This window comes from Capricornis sumatraensis, chromosome 6 (assembly GCF_032405125.1).
Source record: "Capricornis sumatraensis isolate serow.1 chromosome 6, serow.2, whole genome shotgun sequence".
In the NCBI taxonomy this organism is placed as follows: Eukaryota; Metazoa; Chordata; class Mammalia; order Artiodactyla; family Bovidae; genus Capricornis; species Capricornis sumatraensis.
In genome coordinates, this window is record NC_091074.1 from 92,998,933 (window position 1) to 93,024,257 (window position 25,325).

General features: G+C 37.8%; 1 protein-coding gene across 1 annotated transcript; it reads right to left on the bottom strand.

The window, feature by feature from the left end:
- Positions 1–757: 757 nt before the first annotated feature.
- On the bottom strand, positions 758–25,060 carry NOL8 (nucleolar protein 8). Its single transcript, XM_068974153.1, has 17 exons — positions 25,035–25,060; positions 23,741–23,948; positions 23,023–23,085; positions 21,602–21,680; positions 19,666–19,801; positions 19,154–19,222; positions 16,147–18,003; positions 14,839–14,952; positions 14,246–14,368; positions 13,874–13,964; positions 11,007–11,145; positions 10,304–10,381; positions 4,812–5,083; positions 3,186–3,312; positions 2,560–2,630; positions 1,740–1,819; positions 758–1,111 (listed from the first exon to the last, which is right to left on the bottom strand). Exons 2-17 carry the CDS (start codon positions 23,877–23,879, stop codon positions 1,061–1,063), a joined length of 3,489 nt encoding a protein of 1,162 aa, XP_068830254.1. The 5' UTR covers positions 23,880–23,948; positions 25,035–25,060; the 3' UTR covers positions 758–1,060.
- Positions 25,061–25,325: the final 265 nt, after the last annotated feature.

Sequence of the window (25,325 nt, forward strand, 5' to 3'; positions counted from 1 at the left end):
TTTTCCTGCTGAGAGGTGGCTGCCATTTTTCATGATGTCCGAAGCCTTGGAAACAGGAATTCTGAATGACTCTTCAGTTACTTAGCTCTTCAGACCCTGTTTACTGAGCACCCAGTTAAAGCCAGACATAGTTCTAGGTAGTACCAACCTAACAGTTAACAAATCAGGTGATATCCCAGCCTTCACAGAGTTTATATTTGATCAAGATGTAAATCAATAAATATGAAATTTCAGATACACCCACTATGGTTCAGTGATAATCCCCTGGGACTTTATTATATAAAGCATACTTTTGTACAGAACCCAGTTTGATAGGGGCTTATCTATCTTGAATCCTAGCCACATTAATTTAATGAGGTAGTAAATCTGTTTTCTTATCTGGACCCAGGGCACTGCCTCTTAACTGTGACTATGTTATCTTTCAGGCATTTCGATTTTTCAAAAGCTTCTAATCTACCTAGAATTTGGGATTGATGGGTCTGCCTCCATAAATTCCTGGAGGCTAAGGAAAGGAAAACTCTGCATTTAGCATTTTCTGGTCCTCACAGAACTCTCCCATGAAAGTTGGTCTGAAATGTCCTGCATTTCAGTTAGCTTATTCATTAGGACACAAATACAGAACTCAAAGTTGACTTGTATTCAACCTCTTAGAAAAAAACCACAAAATGGAGGTAAGGTATATTTAATACAATCAGAAATATTTCAAGTATAATTTACATGAAACATAACTTGGAAAATAAAAGTGCTCTGATACATATATTTTAAAACCTCATGTCAAGAAATGTCCACTAGTTATTGAAGATGGAGGGCAAATATATACAAAGTATTTTGAGGGACTATCTTCTGCTTCATTAAAACAAATGTTCAGGTTGTTTGAAGTAATTAGGTAAGAACAAATAGGAAATCTATAGAAAAAGAAAGCAATCAGAATGATATCCCCCAGATAAGATTTAGAATATTCCTTCATTCTGAATTCTTTGCCAGCTAAAATCATTTTCTAGATCATTCCAATTTCCATGGTGAGACTTCTTTACATTATCAAAACTAATGATGACGTTTATTATTTTGGCTTCACTCTCCTTTTGGCATCTTTATGTTTCTTCCGACAGTTCTAGAAAAACATAAAATCAAAAGCCCTTGTTAGGTGTGGCATGGCAGGTTTATAAATAAGACAGAGTGTGCATATTGTTATTTTGAGAGTACACTCTTCAGTCAAAGTCTCTAATAATTCCCTCATGTTGTTTATATTATTTCTTATACTTGCTCCATTTTTCAATAAATTATTGGAAATTTATGAAGCCATAAAATTAAAAAAAAAAGTCTTTGTTAAAAATAAAATAACTTTCACAGTGTTCAGTAACTATATAAAGTAAAATTTAGATTATTCAGTGACTGGGTTGTGGAAATCATTTTGGAAGTGCTCACTTGTATATGGAATGTTCAGACTTTTGGCTTTAAGTGCTTACAATGGAAACTGTAATTCAGTCTTTGAAATATTTCATCATTTCCTGTTACTTAATAAGCATGACGAGAACTCAGATCAGTCACTCAATGGGCACATGGGTGGATTGAACTAAACAATTAAAACTTCCCTTCCAGCAGTATTAATTGTGAGCATTTAAATCATGTTTTCAGTTATCTCAAGTTTCATGCCTTCCTATATTCCTACACCAGGCAAATATCAACACAAAGGTAACATCATATCTATTTCAGGAGACAATTAACATGGCGATACTCACCATACGCAAATTGTTTGTTCTGATCTCCCAAGAATTCCTGCTAATATTACTTCCCACTCCTCTCCAAAATAAGTCAGAACCTAGAAGGGAAAATAAAGGGCAAAGCGGCACAGTAATATTAAAACAGACAATATTTTAGTGCTGGCATTATCAAGGTCTTCAATTCGAGTTAACACAATTCCCCACCCCCAGTTTATGCTAATTTTCAAAAATATTTTATTCTTTTAGAAAATGAAAATGTAGAATTGCTAGGATTTTTACTGTTTATAAACCATTTACTATGATGTAACTTAGTTTCTGTTTTTGTTAGGCTTCAGAAATGAGTTCAACAGCCTCAGCATTTTCATGTGAACTTTTTTTTTCTATTTTTGTTTTACTGAAGTATAGTTAATTCACAATGTTGTGTTAGTTTCAAGTATACAGCAAAGTGATTCAGTTACACGCATACATTCTTTTCAGGTTCTCTCCCATTACAGTTTATTACAAGATATTGAGTATACTTATGTGAACTTTTTAGGGTACTAAAAACTTGCGAATTTTGTATGTCTAGCATCTCAGCAAGCCCCTGGAACAAAACAAGCCCTTGCTGAGGATAGCGAGTAAGTTGACGTGATGAATGGGAGCTTTCAGTTTTCCAGAGCTTCATAAATCAACAAGCTTCTGTCTAACAAGAGGGGGCTAAAGCATATCACATTGCAAAGGATCAGAATTTTTCCCAATCAGTTCTTACTTGGATGCATGTTAGTATTAATGTATCAGAACACATTATATGTAAGTAGAGATGTACTATATATACCATTTAATCAAAAAACTGACTTACCATGAAGTCTCTCATCATTCTTAGAGAAAAAGAAAAATCTAGTAGTCTCTTTCTCAGGTAATGATACTTCTCTGAAGTGAGAAAGACAAAATTGGCCACTTAATTTCAACATTTAAGAAATGTTCAACTGTAAATTTAAATGAACTATGCCTTAAATATCTGTGCTTTCTGTCTTGCTCATTTTTACCCTGAGTCACAGTAATATCACCCTTTCTCTATTCAACATTCTTTGCTTCTACCTGTAACTTTGGTAACAAAGATTTAAGTACAAGCTCTATCGTCCCTATGCTGATTGTTAATGCTCACACCCAACCACTGCTACCCATTTTGCCAGTTTCCTGTGGAGTAGCAGCCAGCTAGATGAAGCATCCTCTTCCAGACCAGGGACTTCAGCAGCAGGCTTTCTTTCCTATGCACAGCATATCCCCCACCCAGTGCTATCCAAATCTCAAGGAAAAGAAACACGCTCCCAATGACAAAAAGACTACAGAACTCTGTAAAGGAGCCAAAAAACGAAAACTGTCTTGAAAAGCTAAACTTAAGATAATTCTATAATATCTCTAAAGCATGTCTAACTCAGATTTTATAAATTATGAAATATATCTGGACAGAAACACATTACTTACTCAGGGCTCTGCTTTTTGTCATCTGTTTCTTCAGTAACATCTTCCTCTTCTGAACTGCTGTCTTGGAAACGAGGGTCTCCCTGCCAGGCGATCTTCCCAGGTTTTACTGCTTCAACTCTGTAGGTCTCTATGTCATCAAAACAATGAAAGATGACACAACGTAACCTAAAGCCCAAGTATTTATGGACACATTCAGTTGTTTACTTTCACCATGCATACATATTTCTACATTTTGAATATCTTAATCATTAATTCAAAATATATAGTATCTTTTTGATTTTCAAATATTGAGAGAAACTTTTATTTTTTGGCATTGCTACAGTGATCTCATAAGGAATACAGAAATACTATAAAAAGATATAAAAACTGAAGGTTTATAAATGAACAACACAATTTACAAGAAAGAGCAAAATAAGTGTGACACCTGTGCTAGCATTGAGCAGCCTAAGCTATAACATGATGCAGTGAAACCCGTTTGCCTTCCTGGTCATTCATAAAGGAGAAAAGGAACATATCTTTACGTTTTCAACTTCCCAAATTTCCTTCCAAAACTGCTGAAAAAGCTGCTGCTAAAAGATGTGGATGATCACCTCACAAGTCCTCATAATTTCCAAAGCACATAAAACACATGTCGCAGGTTGCTCAGGTGTCTTAGCAATCATTTCAAGGCCAATTTCTCACACTTGGCTCTCAAAGTTAGAAAAATTAAAATATCTGTATCATACCAACTCTATTCAACAGTTTAGGACTGACCTTGGTACTCAAATGGACAGCATAGGCAAGAGAATGAAATAAGCAGACCAATGATATAGTTTGTCTTATTTAGGACAATTTTGGAAAAACTACTTGATTGTTGTACCTCCTTCTGTAGTACCACAAAGCTGGAATCTAATATCTATCTGCTAAACACGAGGATGCTATTTTAACTGCTGATCTTTCAAGTAGAACTTATTGTTAGGTGTATTCTGTATAGGTATACCTTGCTTTTACAGTGAACTTTCAGAAAAACTACACTTACATCTTAAACACTAGGTGAGAAGCAATTTCCTAAGGAATAGGTGTTTCAAACTTTTAGACTCGTAGGACTTCAGAGGTAAACCTCCTGAAGTGGAATGGAAAATTGTATATACCAGTGCTATACTTTTCTCTAGGTTCTGGCAAATCTCTAAGGATAAAGTTTGAAACAGCTGGTATATTGATAGCACAGCTATCTGTTTAGAGCCAGGCTTGCATATCTCTTCTCCTAACAAATAACACTGGCTTTCCTGAAGTTATAGCTTCTTCAACTGCATCAAAGATGTAAAGCTATTTAAATATATGACTTCTTAAACATTTAAATATATGACTATTTCTACTCAACAGAAGAAGGAATGTTGCATATTTCTCTGGCTTGCCTTCATATGGCAGCTACCTAGAAGTTTGCTTCCAAATTCAAGAACAATTTCTTACTGTGTTGAACACAGCTCTAGGCACATTACATTTATGGTTATGTAATGCTGACTGAAATACTATTTAGATAGAGAAGAGAATACTGCCTTCAGCTAATGTTAAATCATCATACTTACAGTAGACTCAATTAAATTCAAACTGCATGAAATGAAAAAGTAAAAACAAACAAAAATGTACCTTCCTTTTCATCCTTGGCATCAGACTCAAAAAAGGAAAATGTGAACCCGCCAGTTTGCTCATCGCGAGTCATCAGAGCTGGAGCGTCCCGGAAAACCTCAGCTTTCTCTCCATCAGAGTCCTCATTCCAAGGTGTGTTATCTTCCTTTTCACTAGTATCTTTTACAGTTTGGAATATTTGTTTCAAATCCGTAGCAATGTTATAATACATTTCCTTAGACACCTCAGGTAGTTTCTCAGCTTCCTCCCTTTTCTTCTTTCGTTTTGCTTTACTGCATTGACATTATCAGAGATCACAAAAAAGTCAATGTTTGGAAAAATTCCAGAAATCAGGAAATAAAAATACCTTGGATAACATTAGTCCCATTGTTTCAATCACCAAGAGGATCCACACATACAACTCATAAGACAGAATCTTAATGAAAAAGCTTTTAATACACAAAATTATTTCAAACAGCTCCAAGTATTAAACATGAATCATATTGTCCTCTCTTTTATCCTCTGAACTACACTTCAGAAATTACACCTAAGATATCAGCTATGAGTAAGAAAATTACTTAACTGCAATGGGCCTCAGTATCCTCATTTACAAAATGAACCAGGTTAAACCACATGACTTTTAATACTCTATCAAATTGTAAAACGGTGAGTTTTATGATAGTGGCATTAAAGGATTTAGTCATAATTCTGTTGTAGAAATGCATTATAAATATGTCTGGGATGAAATGTTTCCATTTCCATCAAACCTGCTCTATATTTAGGAATATGTTTTTGTTTTTGGTCTTAACCAGAGTTACACAGCAGTCTCCAATACTGAGTTTTTAGACAGGAAAAGATTCCTCTTCCAACAACACAAGAGAAGACTCTACACATGGACATCACCAGATGGTCAACACTGAAATCAGATTGATTATATTCTTTGCAGCCAAAGATGGAGAAGCTCTATACAGTCAGGAAAACAAGACCAGGAGCTGACTGTGGCTCAGATCATGAACTCCTTATTGCCAAATTCAGACTTAAATTGAAGAAAGTAGGGAAAACCACTAGACCATTCAGGTATGACCTAAATCAAATCCCTTATGATTATACAGCGGAAGTGAGAAATAGATTTAACGGACTAGATCTGATAGACAAGAGTGCCTGATGAACTATGGAATGAGGCTCGTGACATTGTACAGGAGATAGGGATCAAGACTATCCCCATGGAAAAGAAATGCAAACTGGCAAAATGGCTGTCTGGGGAGGCCTTACAAATAGCTGTGAAAAGAAGAGAAGCCAAAAGGAAAGGAGAAAAGGAAAGATATAACCATCTGAATGCAGAGTTCCAAAGAACAGCAAGGAGAAATAAGAAAGCCTTCCTCAGCGATCAATGCAAAGAAACAGGAAAACCACAGAATGGGAAAGACAAGAGATCTCTTCAAGACAGTTAGAGATACCAAGAGAACATTTCATGCAAAGATGAGCTCGATAAAAGACAGAAATTGTATGGACCTAACAGAAGCAAAGGTATTAAGAAGAGGTGGCAAGAATACACAGAAGAACTGTACAAAAAAGATCTTCAAGACCAAGATAATCATGATGGTGTGATCACTCACCTAGAGCCAGACATCCTGGAATGTGAAGTCAAGTGTGCCTTAGAAAGCATCACTACAAACAAAGCTGGTGGAGGTGATGGAATTCCAGTTGAGCTATTTCAAATCCTGAAAGATGGATGCTGTGAAAGTGCTGTACTCAATATGCCAACAAATTTGGAAAACTCAGCAGTGGCCACAGGACTGGAAAAGGTCAGTATTCATTCCAATCCCAAAGAAAGGCAATGCCAAAGAATGTTCAAACTACTGCACAATTCCACTCATCTCACTTGCTAGCAAAGTAATGCTAAAAATTCTCCAAGCCAGGCTTCAGCAATACGCGAACCGTGAATTTCCAGATGTTCAAGCTGGTTTCAGAAAAGGCAGAGGAACCAGAGATCAAATTGCCAACATCTGCTGGATCATGGAAAAAGCAAGGGAGTTCCAGAAAAATATCTATTTCTGCTTTATTGGCTATGCCAAAGCCTTTGACTGTGTGGGTCACAATAAACTGTGGAAAATTCTGAAAGAGATGGGAATACCAGACCACCTGACCTGTCTCTTGAGAAACCTATATGCAGCTCAGGAAGCAACAGTTAGAAATGGACATGGAACAACAGACTGGTTCCAAATAGGAAAAGGAGTACATCAAGGCTGTATATTGTCACCACGCTTATTTAACTTCTATGCAGAGTACATCATGAGAAAGACTGGGCTGGAAGAAGCATAAGCTGGAATCAAGATTGCTGGGAGAAATATCAATAACCTCAGATATGCAGATGACACCATCCTTATGGCAGAAAGTGAAGAGGAACTAAAAAGCCTCTTCATGAAAGTCAAAGAGAAGAGTGAAAAGGTTGGCTTAAAGCTCAACATTCAGAAAACTAAGATCGTGGCACCTGGTCCCATCACTTCATGGGAAATAGACAGGAAACAGTGGAAACAGTGTCAGACTTTATTTTGGGGGGCTCCAAAATCCCTGCAGATGGTGACTGCAGCCATGAAATTCAAAGACGCTTACTCCTTGGAAGAAAAGTTATGACCAACCTAGATAGCATATTCAAAAGCAGAGACATTACTTTGCCGACTAAGGTCCGTCTAGTCAAGGCTATGGTTTTTCCAGTAGTCATGTATGGATGTGAGAGTTGGACTGTGAAGAAAGCTGAGTGCCGAAGAATTGATGCTTTTGAACTGTGGTGTTGGAGAAGACTCTTGAGAGTCCCTTGGACTGCAAGGAGATGCAACCAGTCCATCCTAAAGGAGATCAGTCCTGGGATTTCTTTGGAAGGAATGATACTAAAGCTGAAACTCCAATACTTTGGCCACTTGATGCGAAGAGTGGACTCATTGGAAAAGACTCTGATGCTGGAAGGGATTGGGGGCAGGAGGAGAAGGGGATGACAGAGGATGAGATGGCTGGATGGCATCACCAACTCAATGGACATGAGTTTGGGTGAGCTCCAGGAGTTGGTGATGGACAGGGAGGCCTGGCGTGCTGCAATTCACGGGGTTGCAGAGTCGGACACGACTGAGCGACTGAACTGAACATCCTTTTTTTCTATTAGAGTCTATTTTATTTATTAGGCCAAATATTCTGTTTTACCTAAAATAATAATGTCCTAAATGATCATCTTACTGGTGGAGACTATCTTATACAGAGAAACTTTTAATACTTCATTAAATAAACCATAGGCTATAAGACAAATAAGCCTCCTATGAAACTGAGCTCCATGATCAATGAAACACAAGGTAGTGGTTTTAAAAGTGGTCCAAAGGTCCTCTGATACTTCAAGAAGTGGAAGTTAATTCCTCCATCCCTTTCAGTGTGGGCTGTTCTTAATGACCTCTTCTAAGGAACAGAATAAGGCAGATGTGGATGTGTACAACTACTGAAACTAGGACTATAAAGTGTACTTGGCTTTCTCGTTGCTCTCTCCCCTTCCCTAATCACTGTCTTTGGGAAAAGTCAGACACCATGTTCTGAGAGCACCCAAACACCCAAAAGGAGAGGTTAACAAAGCAAGGAACTGAGGCCCCCTGCCAGCGGTCAAGTGTGTGAACCATCTTGCAGGCAGGTTGCAAACTTTCAGAGACTATTGCCCCAGGTGACATCTTGACTACAACCTCTCGAGAGCCCAAAAAAGAACTACCTGGTGAAGTGCTCTGAAATTCCTGACCAACAGAAATTGATATTTAATAAATTTTTAGTTTCAAGCTCTTTGTTTTGGGGCAATTTTTAACATAGCAATACCTAACTGATATATATTTTGGTACCTAGAAGTGGGGTACTACTATAAAAGCCCAAAATGTAGGAATGACTTCATAGCCCACACAATAAGCAGAAGTTGAAAGGTCAGTGAGGAGGGTGTTAGCAAAAGCATGAAAACTCCCTGAAGAAACTGTTAGTAGAAACAACATGCCAATTGAGTCTTCAGGTAAGGCCTTGCAGAAAAGTGAAGTAAACACTACTGGAAAATGGGGGAAAGGAGATCATTGTTATATAGTGGCAGGAGGCTTAGCAACACTGTCACCTTTATTAACTGGTAAGTAGAAAAGGCACCTAATGAATGGGTGATCTAGCAATGGAGATGTCCAGAAAAGTGTTGAAGGTATTTTATGATTTCTTCTTGCTGCTTACAGTAACATGTAAGCAGAGATGGGAGAAGGCAATGGCACCCCACTTCAGTACTCTTGCCTGGGAAATCCCATGGACGGAGGAGCCTGATAGGCTATAGTCCATGGAGCCACTAAGAGTCGGACACAACTGAGTGACTTCACTTTCATTTTTCACTTTCATGCACTGGAGAAGGAAATGGCAACCCACTCCAGTGTTCTTGCCTGGAGAATCCCAGGGACAGAGGAGCCTGGCAGGCTTCCGTCTATGGGGTCGCACAGAGTCGGACATGACTGATGCAATTTAGCAGCAGCAGCAGCAGCATAAGCAGAGATGGTGAAACTAAAGAAAGAAGTTTTTTTTAGTAAGGAACTAGGACCTCGTGGTTTTGAAGACTCCTATTCTCTAGAAGGCAAATAACATAAAATTTAAGAAATATCTTCTAAGCAAGAACAAATCTATTTTTTCAGGAAAATATAGTGTAAAGCAGGTTTTGGCAAAGTACACCCATGGATGAGATCCAAGCCGCTGCTTATTTATGTATGGAGTGCAAGGTAAGAATAATTTTTGAAGGTTGAAGTGACTGGACAAAACTATATAAAAAGATGGCTTCATAATATGTACAGATTACATGAAATGCAAATTTCAGTGTCCTGAATAGTTTTATTAGGACACAGCCTGCCTTATTCATTTTATGTATTATGTACGGCTCTGTTTCTGTTATAAGGACAGAGAAGAGTCACTGTAAGAGAGACCATCTGGACTGCAAAGGCTAATACATTTACATTTACTATTGTACTCTAAAGAGAAAAATTTGTACACGAGGCCAATTATTAATATAAAGCAAAATCCTTTGTTGGGAGCCTAGATATAGCTCAGAAACTCCAACTGTTCAAACAAGAGAGCTTCTTATGAGTTTAAAGGTATTATTCCTCAGCAGTCCCAGCTGAACACCATGGTGGAAAAAAAAAGTTTACCTTACACTGAATTTTGGCTTTTGTCTAATGAAGTGAACCCCAAAAAGATTCACAGGCGACCCAAATACTTTAAGACAATTAAAGGAACAGAAACACCACTAGATTTGACGGGTAGGTACAGAGACATTCCACAATGAGGAGGCTCGTATGGTCTGAATGTGATTCTTTTTAAAAGAAACTTTTAATTTTGGAATAATTTTAGATTTACAGAAAAACTAGAAATAACCTTCACCTAGTTTCCCCTCATAGTAGCATCTTACATAGATATGAAACAATTGCCAAATCTAAAAGATTAACACAGGTACCTTACTAGTAACTGTAGCAGTTTACCTTTCTTTTGGTTTATCATCCTGCTTTCTTTCGTAAGTGGCATGGTCATGCCTTGTTGGATCATAATGTATGATGTCCCTATTTAAAAAAGGAGAGTGATAAGTTGGAAGGGACAAATCAGAGTATAAATTTGAAAAACTAATAGCAAAACATAATGCAAAACCAGGACAATTCCACTTTTGAGCAAGACAAAGGAATAAATATCAAGTAAGTGTATTAGGAGCTCCTTATAAGCAATTATATTTAAAATTACCCAGTTCTGAGGGGATCTTTGAAAAATTTTCAAATATTATTTTAAAACAGGAAAAAATATATAGATAAAATGATATACTGTTGGGATTTGTATAAAATATTTCAGTGGGGAAAGTAGGGGGGAGTGAGTAAAAGTATAGAAGAGAAAACTGGTCACATGTTAGTGATTGGAGAAGTTGGGTGATGGTACACAGGGGTTTCATTATACTAGTCTTCCTAAATTATATATTTTCCATAATAAACTGTTACATTTATTAATATTTAAAGTTATCCATTTTTTCAGTAATAATAAATACAGAAAAAATTTTAGATTAGTTTCTTGAAGTGAATCACTAGGTAAGTATAATATTAAGAGTCTGATACATATTGCTAACAGCTCTCCCCAAGAAGTTGAAAATGGCCTAATTTTGTGGCAAAGGAAGAGAGAAGTGTGAGATGAAACAAGACATACTTAAATTTCTTAGCAGCTACTGATCCTTTGCTTGTAGAATTGCTTACGCTGATTTGCAAAACGCTCTGCACAACATTCAGGGCTTTCAATTTTTCTGCAGCAAGCTCTTCCTCCTCAGGAGTTTTCTTTTCATTTATTTCTTCGAGGGAAGAGGATAATTAGTAATCTTTTGGCAAACATAACTTGAGAAATCTCAATAATCAAACGTTTAGCAAGAACTTAAACATGTACAAAGCACATTAAGATAGGAGGAACAAAAGTTAAACCTTGTTTTGCTAACCTCTCTGTCCCTAAGCCCCTGACGTCACAGTGAATCCAGAAATTGCATGACCAGCAAACAAAATTCCCATTTCTACTTATAATTAAAAATAAAATATGAAATTAATGGCTTTCAGTGGCGTCTAAGTTTTTAAGGTAAACATTGACAAATGTAATAGAGCAAGATAGTAATTACAAAACTAAAGTGAATAGAGATTCTTTGATTTTTCGTAACAATATAGAAATTAATCTAAATTACATGTAAATCTAAAAATGAAAGACAGTGAAAGGTGGTAATTTTATTGACTATTAACATGATATGTTAGCAGACAGTTATTTAGCTTTTAAACTCAGTAATAAATATCACAGGAAGAGAGCCTACACACAGGGCACTGTGGAATCCTATAAGCTGGCTTTCTTATTTACTAAAAACAGACAAATATCAGTGAACAAAGTTAAACATTTAACAGCCAGTTTGGATTATAAGCGAAAACATAGAAGAAGTCTGAGCCTTAAAAGACCGTTTCAAGTTACTGTAGGATATACACAACTACATAACAGAAATTAACAGAATAAAACACTGATTTGCATAAGTTTTCTATAGAGATGGCCCCAAAGTGTCTAAGGGTTCAAAAGAGGTAGAGATTATGTTCAGCTGGAGTAAGAAATGTTTTACAAACCAGGTACAGTCTAAGGTAGGAAAGACAAAGTAGTCCCCTGAGGAAGGAAGAGAACATGCTAGGAAACAAAATGAACACGTACTGAAATAAGAAACTGCAAAGAGTTTACACTGCATTAGGCTAAACCATATGAAACTGCTCATATTCAATGATTTCTGACTTCAAAAAGTGGCAATTTTAATTTTATCCTAATATTGACAATTAGGAAGTAGAACAATGTTAGAAAGGGCTCAGTGTATTGGTAAGTTGCTTACCTGCAGGACAGTCTTTGAGCAACACACAAAAACTCAGTCTCAAAGGTTCCCAAGGAACCTCTGATACAGGCTCTTCCCAAGATTCTGTAACACCCTCTGGCTTTAGCCTTTTTTTATACATGAATATTTTCCAAATGTGGGTCATCTTTGCTCCTGACTATTCTGCTGAGCTCCCAGTTATTCTTTCCTCAATGCCTGGTGGATATTTCTCACAAGGGTATCTAAAGTTGACAAGCAGAATAGCCAGGACCAACGATGACCCAGATTTGGAATATATTCATGTAAAAATGAAGGCTAAAGCCACACAGACTACAGAATCTTGGGAAGAGCCTATATCTCAAAGCAAAGGGAAAATTTAGGAACCAAGAATTATGAAGAAAACAAGGAAGTTTAAGTGCAATAGAAGCAAAGGGAAGAGAACATTTCAAGAAGGATGATCAACAGTAACAAATGCTATAGGCAGGCTAAAGAGTGAAGCTTGAGAAGATGCCACTGCATTTGGTAAACCAGTTATTCACAGCTTTGAGGGAACCCACGCTAAAGAGTTGTAAATATGAGTCAGACAAAAGTGGCAGGAGTTAGAAAGCAACATCTATAACTTCTTGACTAATCCCAAGGTTCTATCCATTCCTATGTTATCAACATGGAATTCTGAGTGAAAAGTTCTGAAACAATAAGTTGGTATGGATCCTGGAGAATTTACTCTCGGAATACTTGTTTTCAGAAATGTATAATATACATAATAATCACCTCAAAGAATTGAAAGTATCATATCCAGAGACTGTACTTTCAATAAAATCAACTGCTTCTAAATTAGATGCAATTTATTTTTTCATTTCAGGCTTAGAACTGAAAAAAAAAATGGGAATGGCAACTTAAAAACTGGCAGGGTTGAAGAATGGCTTTTTGAACCTATGAGACTGAACTATGTCCATAGAAAGAACGAAGAGATAGAAGAAAGTTAAATGTGAAGATGCAAATGAGAAAGGAGGGAACAGGAGGTATAAATGGAGAAGATCAAGATACAGATTAGATAAACTCAGGAAAGAAGGAAAAAGAAAGGACAGAGTAGTTCTGAGATTGGAAAGGAAAGCAGGGAGCTACCTGAAGTGACCATCCTCTTGGTCAAGTAAGAGGTGAGGTCTTTTGCAAAGGATAAGAGTAGAAGATCTTGTAAAGAAAGTTTGGAACCACTGCCGATGCTTCCGATAGCATCAGTGCTGTTAAATATATTCAAATAAGAATGAATTTAAGTATAGTGACATTCAATGGTACATTGCTTTGAAAAATCTGCACCGAGCATGAACATTTTCTTTAAGTAAACCAAGTGGGATATATCTGTCTTACACAATCTCACGAGGACCTGTTGACCTTCTGCCAGGTAGGGTCCTTGACTTCTAACACCAGGAACGAGATGAGGGAAAATGGTACCTTTGGCAGATGCTACTTATTCCTGTCTTTTCTGGCAGCTTCAGGAAATTAAAATTTTATAAATAAATTAATACATACAAGTGTTACATGTACATATAACACACCATGTACACATAACACTGTATGTGTTATATATACATAAAACACTTCTCTATGTGTTAAGTCAAGATGCTAGACGAGTTGATTCCTCGAGGTATGCCAGCTCTAACATCAGGACTGTTTGTTTGGACAATGAGTCATTTACCTTCATGTTCATCTTCACTATCACTTTCTAGAAATCGGGAGTCCATGCGAAATCTGTCATCAGTGCCAAAGTGAGACTGCAAATTCATGAGCTAAGACAAAACACAAAGACAACTGACAGTCTCATTCCCAAGAAATTACTTATAAACAAGGCCCTCCAAGTATACTTCCCATGCTGTGAAATTTACTACATTAATGTTTGCATAACCTCACCTACCCATGAACCAAACAAAGAGGGCCATGGAGGACTCAATCTCAAAAACCTTAATGTTAAGAGTTTGGGCAAGGTCTGCCTTCATTAACCTAGATTTAAGGACTATGTTGAAAAAATAAGAGCGTGTTGCAAATTTTTTTACACTCAGTCTTCACTAACCTTCTGTCCAGCTCTGCCCTCAAACTGAGGTTTAATTCTGAACCTGTTGTTATCATCTTCGGAACAAGATTCCTCATCATCGCTGCTGTCAAAGAGCTTCCCAGAGGCTCTACCCATGGACTCCTGTTACATAAGGACAGAAATGTTTATTAATAACCAAGACAATCAGTATTCCCCTCATTATGCAATTTTCCTCCTTACACTTTAGAAATGACTCCAATGCATATCCCAGGAAACAGTGTAGTGGTTACAACGGAAACTCTTGATTCAGTGATATTTACGTGGCCCCTTGGGTCTCAGGAGGCTTCTAATGCAGCCTGAAAGGGGGGCAGTTATTGTATGTAAGAACATTTTCTGCATGGTTTCACTAATATTGATGTCACTTTGCAGAGGACAGATTTATGTGGGAGAAAATCTTTAAGGCACCTGTAGTATCCATGCTTGGTGGTCTGGGGAGTTTTGTGTTTCACTGTGGCTCCCAGAGCAAATTTTATGTTGAGCCCAGCAGTTGGGGGCAGGTTTTGGTATGCAATATGCAGAAATGGATCTGCACAAGTAGAGGCATGCCCATATGGACATCTTAAGTTTCTTACTTTTACCAGTTCCTCTCCTGGATGGCTTTGCTCCCGTGTGGATGTCTCCTCTGTTTCACTTTCACTATTGGAATCAAAGATGATGTGCGTCGGCTTGTCCTCTGGATGACCATCCTAGAGTGGTCATCAAAAGCATTACCTGTAAGACAACCTCTCATCTCCTTCCCCAAGTCTATTTCCCACCCTATTTTTTCTCTAGTGAATGCCGCCATCATCCCAAGATAGAAACTTCTCCCTTTCTATTTGCAGTTGATCACCCAGTCCCATCAGTTGGGCCTTCCTGCTATTTTAAAAATATATTCCCACAGTCACTGCCTTGGTTCTGGCTCAAAACCTCCCAAAGGCTGTCTATCCTTGTTCCCTTATTTGTCCCATTTGATTTATTGTTCTCACCACGTCCTGAACCATTTGCCCCAAACATAAGTTGGCAAACTTCCTCTGTCAAGGGCCAGAGAATAAATATTTTAGGCTTTGCAAGCCACATATAGTTTTAGTTCTACATTCTTCTTTTTCAAACTCTTTAAAAATGTAAAAACCATTCTTAGCTAAGAGGCTCTTTTAAAATAGGACATGGGCTCGTTTGCCAATTCCTGTTCCAACACAACTAGTCTTTACTCCCTTACTTTCAGTCCTTTAGACTTAAGAATAAACTCCAGCCCTGTAGCCTACTTATCTCTCTCACTCCTCACCACCTTGTACTCTATTTAGTCACTTATTACAAATATCCACTTTTGTACAAACTGCTACCTTATCTTATAATGCCTTTCCTCTCTCTTCCTACCCTTTTGCCTCTGCCAAACCAATTTCTACTGAGCCTTTCCCACTAGACTCAGGTCAGCTAGGGAAGTACCGACTCCCCGGCAATGCCAACAAACTGGTCTGCTTCCTGTCAGGGCACATAGGTATACTTGTTTCCCACTGCATGGAACTGAACTGTGACCCTCTGTTCACCACACTGTGAACCAATACTGCCTGATAGTGATCATTTCTATAAATCGAACACTTGCTGTGAAGGCCTGGAACTTTGTAGGAACTTAATAATTCTTGAAAAAATGAATAAGGTCCCATTATAGTAAATCTTCGTAAGACATGACTCATTTGACAGGTGATATATATGGCAATTGAGATGTATTAGTACACATCACTTAACTATATCAGTAATATCTTCTAAAGCAATATCCAGATATACTATATAGACACAAGGACATAAAACACATTCAGCTCTAAAGGGGCCTGCCTACATTTGTGGGAAAGAGACTAGACCTGGAGAGAGTTCTTGGTAAATTCCTAGACTGAAAATATACTCACCAAATTTGCCAGAGCATTGTGAACCAACTTCTTTTGGACTTCTTTGACTTTCTGCCTTGCCTCTAAGGCTGCCAAACGTTTCTGATTATCTTCAGCATGCTTATCCTTAGCATTAACATCTGATGAACTATTAATAGAAAGTGGGAAGTCAGTTTTACTTTCCTGGGAGTCTCTCCTTGAGAAAACCTCTGGTGATTTCTCAGGGGCCTTGGAGCTGCACAGATCAGGCCTCCTTTCAGAGCCCTCTCCTGACCTTCCAGTCTTGTGGCAACAGTCTTCATCAAGGCCTCTGCTGGGAGTCTTAGCACCACAACTTGAAGATTTCTTATCTTTCAGTGGCAATGGACTAGAAATAGGATTTCTATTTCTCTTTTCTGAACTGTTAGGGGACACCACTTTGTGACCCTGGCTCGCAAAAGGCTGTCTCTTTTGAGGCTGAATTTGGTTTGAGTCATTTGCCGCCTTTGCATGTTGGAAAGGAGTCTGTTCACTTGATAGGCCATTAGCACACAGGGACCAATTTCCTATGGAAACATTCCTCGGTTCCTCAAGTTTCAAGGAAATTTGATCTTTATTAATATTATTAGAGGCAACACTCTCTTGCAAGGATTTTTTCACTGATTCCTTTCCATAGAGACAGCCCACTCCTTTGAAAGCCTGAAATTTTGGCTTTAAGGTATTTTCCTTTGTTTTCTGTTTTCCACGTGGGTTCTCTCTCTCTTCTAAAAGAGAAGCCACAATCTCCTCAGGATGAATACACTGCTGGCCTCTGCGGAGGTCACCTGGGGTACTTTGGCTCTTGGAGGCCCTATCACACTTGGGAGTGGTTTCCTGGCCATTGCTTTCAGTCTCTTCTTTTGGAGCCTCCTGATTACCACCAGCCAACTGTTCCAAATCAGCCAAAGTCAGATTCACACGGAGACAGTTTTCCATCAAGGTGTTATACTCCTTATCTCCTTCACACTCAGTTGATTCTGATATAGAATCAGCATCTTCACTGCTACTGGACTCAATCAGAGATTTACAACTAAGAGGCTTAACTCTGTGACTGAGGGCTACCTCTACTTTGTTTTTTCTTTTTTGTTCTTTAATATAGTCATCAGAAAGATCATACTTTTTTCTGCTTTTCAAATAAGTCTTCTTGTACACAGACTTTTCTCTTTGTGAAAAATCTACACCATTTTCGATCTTACCAGAACTTTTTTTCATTGCAATGATCTCATCTGTATCTCCTGAATCAGAGTCACAACCATTTTCTGTAACATTACTTTCACCGTTGAGGAAAGAGACACTGTTTTTGAGGCCTAAACCTGTCGAAGTATGAAATTTGTGAAAATCAGATTTAAAATCATCCCTTACAACTTCAAAGGGATCATTTTCAAATTCATTTGAGGACCATGTAGTTTTCTCTAAGTTTTCCTCTCTTGCAATCATTAGTTTTAATTCATCTTCAGAATCAATATCATCGTCAGATATGCTATTTCTCTTTTTGGTAGTTTCTAAACCAGAAGTCTGAAAAAACACATTTTTTAATTTCTGATGATCAAATTCAGTTATATATGGTGATTTAGGAGTAATGGAATTATGAGGTGCTTTTTGTGCAACCTGTTGTATTAAATGTGGACTCTCCATTATGCTATTAGGTTTTGATCTCATAGAATCCTCATTCTTCTGTATTTTTATTATCTTCTTGGCAGGGGTGTGAAAGTCAGAGAATTCTCCTCGCCGTTTCTTACTCATGGGATCATTCCCTCCTTCCAGTTCCCAGGTGAGGTTGGATATAGGAACAGCATTTGTGAAATCCTCCCCTATCTTCTTTAAGTTGTGGCAGTATTTTGAGGGATCATACTTTATGATGTCACCAACAGTCAAGGAACAAAAAAAGGCACTAGGTTTTAGAAAAACCTATCAATCTGATTAAGCAAAAGAATACTGTTTATCTTAGCAAATCATTGACTCATTTTACCCTCAGTTTCCAATCAAACAGAAAAGGACTTCATTAGGTAACTGAAGGTCTTTGGAACTGACATGTCCATGGCATGTCCAGAGTGAAAACCAACGATCATCACTATTAACTGGAAGAAATTACTTGGGTTGTATATGTATATTACAACAAACTGATTTAAGATTATATTCTAGGTACTTTTCTGTATGTCTGAGAAACCTATTCACTAATAACATCATAAAGCAGAGTATAGAGGGGAAGTCAGAGGGGGAACAATTAGACACTGCGTTGGTTATCTCAAACCTGAGAATCAAAGATTCTCCAACATTTTGACCACGCCTGTCTTTTCAATGCTGGTTCATCCTAGACCTGATTCTCTTAGCTCAAACATCCACTTCACATTTCACTCACTCTCTGAATTTTTGCAGGTCTTTCTTAGAGGGCTAATACTTATCAGATCTGTTTTGTTGCTAACCCTGTCCAGAAAGATTCCAGTCAACGTCAATGGCATTGGCTGATTTCCTAAAACATACAAATAGCCAAGTATAAGTTGCTTGAATGGCTCACTCCTGAAAAGTTCCTTTGTTCACTTAGTAACTACTGAATACCTAGCTAATTATATGTGAAGTGTGTCAAATATTGTCTATTATCTCTTGGCTTTATACTGTCCTTCCAAATCCTCCTCTCTGCTATCAAAAGGCTACTTTTATGACTGCACTGTGTTCCCTTGTCCTTCCTTAGTTCCTCTGGAAATGGCTTTGAATCCATGTCAAACGAGAGGAATGATATATAAATTAGTAAGTAAAAGTGCTTGCCTAACAAGCATCATTTGTATCACTTACTTGTATAAAACGTCACTACATTTTCTTGTCCTCTAATTGTTTCATACATGTAGGTAAGTGGATCTTACCTTATAGAGAAATTGGGAACATAAAAACTCTTAAACATCTAAAGATTTACTGACAGCAGCAGTGAAACTCCAAAGATACGAAGTTAACTTCTGCAAGTATCCATCACTGTAGTCAACAATAATTTCTTTGAAAGGCCAACTGCTAAGGATATTTTACGTTTACGTTCATTCTTTAGATGAAGGACGGGTAAGACTCTTCCAAATTTACTCACAACCCAATTCTAAAAGAAAAAAAAAAGGATATATTTATTATACTTGTCACAAACCGAAAAGATTAACCATTCTGCATAAATATAACTTAAGAAAAAAAGAGTATAGAAAGAAGAAGGAAAATTGAGGCAGTTGTTGATCCCATATAAATCACATAGGATGGTACAGAAATAACAGCCATTAAAAAGGCAAACTTGGGACCTGATTGGACTCCTCACCACATCTATTTCCCTCAGGAGGCTTGCCTCCATGTGGGTTTTTATTTCTCTTTCTAAAATGGGGGAAACCTGTGCTTTCCCAAGAGCTGTAAATGCACTTGGAAGATCATAAGCACTATTCATGTTAACTGCTTCAAAGCAAGAGAGAAAAAGCAATTGCTTTAAACATGATGTTCATGGTCATTTGGTCTCAGGAATTGGTTCCTAGACTACTTAGGCTACCAGGGGTGACTTACTTTGTGCCCTGGTACTTCTGTTCCTGGCACAGCTTTCGCATGGAAATCCACTGTTTTCATCTTGTCTAACAAGCTGGTGTTGCCTGTTGTTGATTTCCCTTTCTTTGCTCTTGCTTCTTCTCTCTCTTGGGCCAATCTAAATCAAAGAAAAAATATAAATAAGAGAGTTAAAATAACCAATCACACTATTAACCATGCTTCTGTCTTGTTTTTTCATACTATAAAGCTGTTTAACTTCATAGGTTATCATTTGGGGTCTCTCAGCTTTTCCTTTCAACTTATGTACTTTTGGTATTTTAACTTATTCTTAATCCCTTCTCTTTGTTATGAGGAAAAGGTCTCTTCTTTCAGAGTCTAATCTGCTCAATCTTGAATATTACTACTCTTATAATGAAGAGAATGCAGAATAGAATGCCAGCTAAATCTCCCAATTCAAACGCCCTATCTGATTCAGGCCTGGTCACCTGTGCTGACCAATTCTCATTGGCCTCTTTGCTTCTGGTGTGGCTCTTTTCTGAGCACTGAAGAATTGATGCTTTTGAACTGCGGTGTTGGAGAAGACTCTTGAGAGTCCAACCAGTCCATTCTAAAGGAGATCAGCCCTGGGTGTTCTTTGGGAGGAATGATGCTAAAGCTGAAGCTCCAGTACTTTGGCCACCTCATGCGAAGAGTGAACTCACTGGAAAAGACTCTGATGCTGGGAGGAATTGGGGGCAGGAGAAGGGGATGACAGAGGATGAGATGGCTGGATGGCATCACCGACTCGATGCATGTGAGTCTGAGTGAACTCCGGGAGATGGTGATGGACAGGGAGGCCTGGTGTGCTGCGATTCATGGGGTCGCAAAGAGTCGGACACGACTGAGCTGAACTGAACTGTGGCTCTTTTACATTTCAGCTTCCAAGATTCATACTCCACAGGCAGATGTGCATAGGTACTCAAAGGCAGCAGCACTGTGTGCTCACCCTGCTCAGGATGAGAACCCCGGTTCTTGCCTATAATAGGCACAAAAGTACTGCTGAATGAAAATCTGATCACTACCCTGTTCACAGAGGCCCACAGCTGAAGAACAAACTCCTCACCTTTGTCTCCAGGCTATATCCACAAAATTTGATTTAGACCTTATTTTTCCTTGTGGCACTTCTTTGCTTGAGAACAGTCTTAAAACTCTCTTGGTCACTTCATCTGTACATTCTGAAAATGTCTCCTATTTTGAAAGCACCCAAACGCATACAATCTTTTCTCCCTAAGGATACTTTTAGGATCTTAAAATGCTTTAATAGTTTGTACATTGCCTTGTTCTTAAATCTTAAGCATAATTAATCTTATGCGTCTCTTACAGGGATCCCTATTATCTTTAAGTTTTTGTATGACACTTTCATTAACAGTTTAAAGTTAACATAAGCAATTTGGTATCATCTATTAAAATTTTAAGTGTGCTTAATTCCATGACATAGCAACTCCTTTTGTTGACATACACACCAGAGGGACCCTTGTACATATATAGAAGTTATCTTCAAGGGTCATCTTTTAGCAAGAGGAAGTGGAAATGGTCTAAACCATTTAGACCAACCAGTGGGGGATGATTAACTAGACTGTGGCACATTTTCTAAAATAGTACTAAATAGGTATTACAAAGAAGGGGGAAGACCTACATCATCATAAAAGGTTGTGTCTAAAAAGCTGCAAATAAGTACATATTTTTATAGGTTAAAGTATACATATATAAGAGCATTACATTATCTTCTTTGGTGGGGTCTGGGGTCATAGGGAGTTTCAGTTAAGAAGGATTTTAGCTCTACTTATAATGTATAAATTTGTTAAAACTGTAATAATATGATAGTTTCAAATCAATTAAATTAACATATAAAATCATGTACAATATTAAGAAATTAGTGTGTTAATGTTTGGATTAAATCAAATACAGCAAACCTTACCTGTGCAAAAAACTTTCCTTTGCTAGCTGAATTTGCAGTGTCCCACCTTTCCATTTTGTTTTATTTAAAACAGACATACCTATAAAGCAAAGAATTAGTACCCAAGTACATAGCAATACAAAAATATATTTCAGCATGTGCTTTTACTAATTAGTACCAAAAAAAGAAAACTTATTTATCACAAACACACAGAGGAAAGAGAATAAGGAAAGTGAGACCGGAAAGAGGAGGCTTAGGTCCCATTCTTATCTTGACCACTTATTAGATTCTTATATTCCCTATCGTCTCATGTAACTGGAAGATTTAAATGAGGTAAATGTGCAAAACTTTAAGCAAAATTTGTCATTTGTTTATAAAGTAATATCAGAAATCTCTGGCAAATGGTTGGTATTTATTTAACATATCACTGTTATTTATCATACTAAAACTATAGAATATTAATGTAATTTTCTTAGGGAGAATCAGAGGACACTGGAATCCTACAGCTACTCATTCTTATTTATCACCTCATACTAATTATCACTGCATAACTTGCAAACATATCAGCACAAGCAACTAAACTGTGTTTGAACTACTGTACTCTAGTAGCTGATTTTTCTCAGTATCTGCTATCAGCTTCCTTAATAATTATCACTAAGAGAAATTTCTATGAGACAGGTATTATGCTAAGTACAGAAGTATTATTCAACTTCATATTCACAGTAATGTTATGAGATAACCTATATCTTGGTCATATATCAGGTAAAGAAACTGGGTCTTCTACTTTAAATAAAACTGCTAGGTCACACAGCAGAACTGTGTTCTTAACTGCAATGTACTTGTCATATGTTTCCCAACAGGACAGTTGATATTACAAAAGGCCAATGGCCTTCCTTCTCTGTTAGCATGTTTCCTACTCAGTGTCTTTTGACTTTTCAGTCTCCAAATAATTAGAATGCATTTCTACATTAGTGGCAGTATGAATTACCTCTCACTCTTCACTGAAGGCCACAGCTGGTCCTCAGCTTTCTTAAACTTATTAATAGATATTTCATAATTTCAAGAATACGATCTTATAAGGGCATAATGTAAAGCCCTCTTCTAGTAGCATTTATTAACAAGAATTATTTACCTGAGAAATGAACACCCTGAGGAGTGAGGTATGGCATAATATCCAGTGGGATATAGGTAACATGCAGTTTCTATTAAAGCATGGTCCTTTGTCCACAATATTTGAGAATGCCACTTTTGAGCAAACTTATTGGTAATGTGCTACCATATGTCATGCATTATGGAATCAATCTAAATCTCAAACTGTAGAATATCAGAATTCTATTCATCATGGTTGTCCCTCTCAATGACATAAAAGAGATTTAGAATCAAAGTTATTCCAAATTACATAGTGACATGAAATGGTAAATAGTATAGAAAACATTCATTACATTTCTTCAGGTCTCCTTCTGTTACTCTGATGTTGATATATGCAAAGACTTTCTGTGGGTTTCCTAAAAAAAAAAAAAAATTTAAATTCTTACCCAGAGAATAATGTAAAAATGACTTCTAAATTTAAAAAAGACCTCTTAGAAACTTACTCTTTCAAAGAAAAACCTTGTTTATTTTTCACTGGATACAAAGATTGCAAATTTTTAAGCATGATTATCTAAATATTTTAAAAGAAAATATGTACGAGAAAAATGTCAAGCAGTCAGTTAAGGAAACATTTTGCATGTTTATATGTTAGTGGTATTCTAACAGGACACTTACTAATTATTAGAATTTTAGCTCTGAAAATTTAAAGCAACATGTTTCAGAAATTGGATGTTTGGGAATTCCCTGGAGGTCCAGTGTGAGACTTTGAGCTTTTACTGCAGAGGGCAGATTCAATCCCTGGTCAGGGAACTAAGATTCTGCAAGCCACATGTTCCCTCCCCTCTACAAGAAAGGGGAGAGGGGATGTTTGGGAATTTAGAATTTTTTGATTTCATACATAACACCTCCAGAGCATATGTGCTGGGATGGGGTTAGTACTATACTATCATAATGAAATAACATCGCTTTCAGTGTTCAGTGCTAACATTCATCTTTGGGGGTTCCTTTATTTTGTGATATTTGACTTGAGTTATATTTGCTTTAACTACCCATGAAGAACTCTAAATTTACCTTGATCATCTTTCCGAGTGATGATCTCCACATCAGAAACTTCTCCAAATCTGCCGAACTGATTCTGCAGGTCTGCCTCAGAAATATTCTGCCCAAGACCACCCACGAAAAGGCGTTTCATTTCTCTGTTGGCTTTCATCAAGGCTGGACAAACACTCAGGGTGTTCTAGTGGAAAAAAACTTCTACCTAGAGTTCTTTCCCTTAAATCTAAAACAAACAAACACAACAACAAAAATAAAACCAACCAACCAACAAACGAAAAAACCCTCAACTCCTTTCCCTGAACCTCCCATGCCAATTGGTTGCCTGGATTTGTGCTTCCCTTCCTATTGTACTGTTCCCAATTTTATTCCTGAAGACTCTGTTCACACACTACATGCTTGTTCTTCATGAATGCATTTTGGAACAGAACCGCTACAAACAGACACAGGTGCAAGTGGATATTTTTCCCTCTAAATGACCACAATATACACTCTACTCTCCCTGAGTTTACTAATCCATATTGTTAGGTGTTTCTCCTTTATTCACTCACTTTAATAAACTGACAGAAATGGGATGGGACATATTAACATCCACGGGATCTTCCCAACCCAAGGATGGAACCCAGGTCTCCCACACTGCAGGCAGATTCTTTAAGCTCTCCATCTTCAAGCTTCTCACAGTCAAATGAGAAGTAAGCAAATGCTGCAATTGCAATACTACCTTACAACAGAAATACATACAAAGTGGTTTTCAGGCACAAAAAGAGCAATGGATATCAAAACTAATACAGATTTTTTTTTTTCAACACTACGCGCCAGCATTTTACGTAGTTTCCAGGCACCTTTTTTTTTCAGATTAGCAGGAGAGGTGAAGTCACTTTCCCAGTGCCATTCAGGGAAATAGCGGTGAAGCTAAGATTATAACTCAAATCTAATTTCTGAACCCGTAATTCTAACACTGTACTAGGGAGGGTTTTGGAATATAAGGGACTCAGGAAAACTCTTCCAGAGATACTGGGATTTAAGGCCTATAATGCGTGTCTCACTTAGTGCCCAGCCAGTGCTCAGCTCCCAACAAGCCCCTCCCCCCAAGTTGACAGACTCCGCACATACGGAACCCCAACACAACGCCAAAACGCCGGAGCATGGGTCGAGATCTAGGGGTGAGCCACGGCCTATATCTTCCTGGTAGCTTCCTCAGTCCCAAACCTACCCTCTCCATCCTTCTTTCTCTGAGAAGACTTGAACACATGCACGGAGAAGGTAGGCCAATTAGCCCCTTCCCATCCCAGGCCCCAAGCCCCGGGCTCACCACTTCTTTTTCTACATCCAGCGCGGCGTACGGTCCTAAATTCTAGTCACGTGTCCCAACAAGTACCCTACCTCTTTCTTCCTACTGGATTTCCAACCCAGCCTCCTCAGGTTCCATTACTACTCTCAGTTTCCCAGTGTTCTTTATTTCGTTTCCAGTCTTAAGGCAATCGCGATGACCCCGTCCCCTGCCTCTAAGTCCGCAAAAGACCCCAAACAAAAATTCCCTAATTCATACAGAAGAGGGTTACGACCTTATATCCTGGATACGGTCGGCGGAAATGAGGAAGGG

What these genes read in the sequence shown, in the direction of transcription:
- NOL8 (XM_068974153.1), bottom strand. Translation starts at nt 23,879, where the DNA reads ATGAAAGCCAACAGAGAAATGAAACGCCTTTTCGTGGGTGGTCTTGGG. An exon ending in CACTCGGAAAGATGATCAAG is followed by an intron (nt 23,086 to 23,740) that starts GTAAATTTAGAG and finishes TTTTTTTTTTAG; the next exon opens with GAAACCCACAGAAAGTCTTT. An exon ending in AGGGCAGAGCTGGACAGAAG is followed by an intron (nt 13,965 to 14,245) that starts GTTAGTGAAGAC and finishes GTTTTGTCTTAG; the next exon opens with CTCATGAATTTGCAGTCTCA.